The following is a 4,356-nucleotide window of genomic DNA, read 5'->3' on the forward strand; positions in this document are numbered from 1 at the left end:
TTGGCATATATCAACGAAAGTGTGTGTAATTGTATTTGTTAATGAGCACTTTGTATTACAGGAGAAAACTGTAAACAGTATTCGAGGAGAAATGACCAAATTCAGCAGCAGTGATGGCGGCTCTACAAGTAGGAAGAGGCCACCTGAGGATCCCCACCATCCCCAGGACCAGCCTCCATCAAAGAAAGGTATCTGTTCAGATGGGCAAACTGCCAGAAACCCATTTTCCTATGTCTCAATGCAAAGGCAAAATGCTGCAAATCGCAGGCTTTATCGCCTGAAAAGAAGAAAGTCTGGCATTTCCAGTGAAACAAAATGGAGATGATATAAACTGTACTTCCAGGTTCCTGAACTTTCAGTTGATGCTTTTGTTTATTAATTTAAAATAAAACTTTTAATTGTTTGTACATGCTGCTTCTCCTCCATTCTTCTATTAACAACTAGTTGCATGCTCCTTCATAATAATATGACTTATTCTCTTTATTTGTAAAACTAACATTTGGTTCATTATATATACCATCTCTTGCTATTCTGATTATTCACAGCAATGTTTAGACATAACAAACATCACTCAAAATCAACCTAATCCAGAACACTCCAAATGAAAGCCAAAGTCAAAGCTTTATTTTTTGAGCCAGTTGTATGATACTGGCATTTTTTTCTTGTCTATTGAGGGAGAAATGAAATATTTTACATTTTATGTTATACTGCTGCCTATAGGGGAGATTAGACACTGGCACTCCACCATGGCTGTGTTTTTTGCTATTGTCATCTTTTCTTCAGCTGTTCTATATTCCTATTCTACTTTCATAAAAATGCTCTTGTACAAAGCTGATTGATGCAATTGAAAAGACTAGCACTTTTTGAAGTGACTGTCCTCCACCTAGATTTTGGCAGTGCTGTACTGTACATTACATGGATAGCCCAAAAGTTCTTTTTAGGGCACTTTCTTCCACTTAAGGCTCTAATTTATTTTGCTAACAAGTTAGCTGCAGATTCCTGTCCAAGAACCCCTGACAACTTGGTTTATTTACTTGGTTTATTTAATTTCCTAGCTGAAACAATGGGTGTCCTGATAGGAATCCATACGCTTGGATCTAGCTGCCCAACATACTGCTAGGAAGGGTTATTAACTGGCCTACGGTATTTTATTTTCCAGTGGCCAAACTAACTCTTGGCTGTAGTATAACCCAAACAACTTCTGTGTCTCTTTAAGAAAATAATTTTACAGTGAGTGAAAAATAACGTTTGCTGTAATGTAAAGAGGGTTTTAAGAAAAAAATAGCCACTTTCCTTACCCAGTGACATGATTTTCCTAGTACGAGAGGTAAAGGTAACTATTGTGTATTACCAACCCAGTATAACCTCTTCTAGTACCAACATATCTTTATTTTTTTATAGTGTCCTAGAAAGATGTATGTGTGTGTTTTATATTATTGTATATAATATATTGTAATAACTTTTTTCCCTTCTTTGTAGTTCTGGTGCAGTTGGTACTCCCCTTTATTGTACTGCATTTAAACACTGTTTAATTGGACACTTGTCTTTCAAGACTTTTAGTAAGTAGGCTGGTCAGGCTGGGCAATGGTAGTTACCTCATCTAATAAAGTCACTGGGTGCCATTATTTCCTGCCAGTTCAGCAATGAAAGGGGTTATGTGGGGATGGAGCTTTGCAGAGTTTGCAAATTCTGATCATACAGGAGGTAAGGAGTGCTCTCTGTTACAGATATATCACATTTGCCCACAGCCTTTAAAGCCTTCAAAGCCATCTGCTGCTGGGATCCTGTCTTCTTAAATTGATCCAGTCCCCTTGAGGAGTTAAAGTATATTGCTATATAATAAAGACGACACTTTAAGCCTTTATTACTGCAGTGTTTACCATTCTGAAAATAGAAGATTACCCTTAATACCTCATTTGGACTGCTTTTGCATGTCTTGAGAATATGACTACCTGTGTTCTTCAGGGGGCGATGATGGGATTTCTGTATTCACAATAAAACAATTTCTTGGTCCAGTAAGTGACACAGGCCTTACTTAGTGTTTATGAACATGCTGTTTTAGTAGCATTTTGTTGAGGCATGTTGCTAGTGGATTGGGATATCCTGGGCTGGCTTATGGGTTTTATTTACCAGTTGCCTCTCCTCCTGTAGCTGATATAATTTGAAGGTTAGTTTTTCTGTCTCCCTCATTGAACTTTATGGGGAGTAGCAAACATATATTTTTATTATTATGTCATACATTTTTTGAAGACTATATTTGTTGCATGGTACATACAATGTTTACATTGGCTTTTGTGACTTTTGTGTGGTCTGTAGTGTTTTGTAAACTCTATTTTATACTTAATCAAGCTTTAATTTGTACCTTTTAGAACTTGTGGAAAGTAAATATTCTAGCAAGGAAAGCAATAACAAGCTGAAAGACTCATTGGAGGACAAAGAAAACATGACCATGCTCCACAAATTAGAAGAGATTAGGGGTGAAAAAGAGCACCTCAATCAGACCATTGTTGAGTTAAAAGAGAAGCTTGCTAGCTATGAAGAACAGATTACTGATTTGGATTCCAGGAATAAAACTATGGCTTGTGAGCTGCAAGCAAAAAAAGATCTTGCTTTAACTCTGGAAGAAACTGTTGAGATGTTAAAGCAAGAGATAGATAACAACAAGGAGAGTGCTGCCAGTAAGGTTGCCCAGATCAAAACTATTCAGAGTAAGCTGGATGATTTCAACAAAAATGAGGCAAAAGAAGTCTCTGATGCAGAATGTCTAAATCTAATTGATACAGTTCATCAATCATTACAGAGCTCTCTCGCAGCTAGTGGTAGTTGTAGTCTGGTGGATAAAATTGGATCAGGAAGGGAGAGTGCATTTTACAATGCCATAGAGGGTTTATGGAGGAAGTGTCAAGAAGTTCTTCTTGAATCTGCCAAAAAGAACAAACAGATCCAACATCTCGAGAGAGAGCTTGAAGAGCTAAAGAAAAACATGGCAGAACTTCATAAGGCAAAGGACACCTTACAAGTCAATCTCCAGGAGGCACTTTCTCAAGGTGCCATTGTAAAGGAGAATGAACAGCTTATTACTGAGCTTCAAAAGCGTTTGTCGGAAACAGCCAATGATTTGGAAAGACTTAAAAAGCAAGAAACTGATTTAAAAAATGAAGCATTGTTGAACAGCCAGCGGATAAAAGATTTGGAAAGTCTTGTGGATTCCTACAGAGAAAAATGTGAAAAACTTTGCAGTTTGGAAGACCAGAGCAAAGAAAAATCAGTCGCTGTTTTGTCACTGGAAAAACAGCTGGCAGATCTCCAAGCAGAACACATGAATTGTGAAAAAAAACATCAGAAATTAGCTGCTGAAAATTCTGAATTGGAATTGAAGATTAAACAAACACTGAAGGAGCTTTCAAGTACAGAGAATTACAAAAACAGGACGGAGCAGAATATCTCAGAGACAACAAAAGAAATTAAATTGTAAGTCTAATGCTGGCTAAACTGTATCGGTGTGCATGAAATTGGGTCCAGATCTGCTTAGGGGCAAAATTTTAATGAGAAATGTTTACCTCTAGTTGTAAATTAGTTATTGATTTTTTATTTTTTTTTTAGCTTTTATGTAGTTCAGGCATTGAAGACTTTTTCTTTATAGAGGTAAATAATTTTTATTTAGATGTTAATGTGCTTTTTTTGTAACAAAGGCTGTTTTTTGCTTCTGAGAGATGATTGCCAACTTGTCTGTTGCTTAAACATCAAGTTTTACTTTTACTTTTACTTTTTTTTGTATTATTAAGGCTAAAGAAAGAACTTTCACAACAAGCTAGTCAGCTGAAAGCAGCACAACTGGACCTTCAGAGAAAAGAAGAGGACTATGCAGAGTTAAAAGAGAAGCTAGCTGATGCTAAAAAGCAAATGCAGCAGGTTGAAAAAGAGGTTTGTGCATTTTCACTTTTTTTCCTGTATATATGCCTTAACTGTAGTATGAGCTTTTTGGCGCTTCATTTTTTGTTATTTTAAATATTTTCTGAATTACACAGTATATCGGGTATCTGTTTCCAGTTTTATACTTATTGGACAGCGTTAGTATTAACGATTAGCATTCCTATGCCTTAATGCCTTAACCTATCATTTATTTTATTTATTTATTTTTTTGCAGAGGTGGGAATTTGGAAACATAAGTACAGAGAACTTGAAAAGAACTCTAGTAAAGAAATCCTAACAAAGTTAACCTGTGAGACTAATAATAACATGGAGACTGTCGGCACAGAGGTAACCAAGCTACAGAATCAGATTACAGTAAGTTTATAATTGTATCTAAAATTTTATTGCTTCCTCTTCTGATCCTATTCTGTTATAAAAAAAGAG

The 4,356-nt window shown here is 36.1% G+C and overlaps 1 protein-coding gene across 1 annotated transcript; it reads left to right on the forward strand.

The window, feature by feature from the left end:
- Positions 1–61: 61 nt before the first annotated feature.
- LOC140321306 (uncharacterized) lies at positions 62–3,924 on the forward strand (the record flags this gene model as incomplete). The annotated part of the gene is made up of 3 exons (XM_072398114.1): positions 62–188; positions 2,370–3,471; positions 3,786–3,924. Coding segments are annotated over 3 exons (1,368 nt in total), but the record flags the coding sequence as incomplete, so codon positions are not given.
- Positions 3,925–4,356: the final 432 nt, after the last annotated feature.

The sequence above is a fragment of the Pyxicephalus adspersus genome, unplaced genomic scaffold (genome assembly GCF_032062135.1).
Source record: "Pyxicephalus adspersus unplaced genomic scaffold, UCB_Pads_2.0 Sca2169, whole genome shotgun sequence".
Classification (NCBI taxonomy): Eukaryota; Metazoa; Chordata; class Amphibia; order Anura; family Pyxicephalidae; genus Pyxicephalus; species Pyxicephalus adspersus.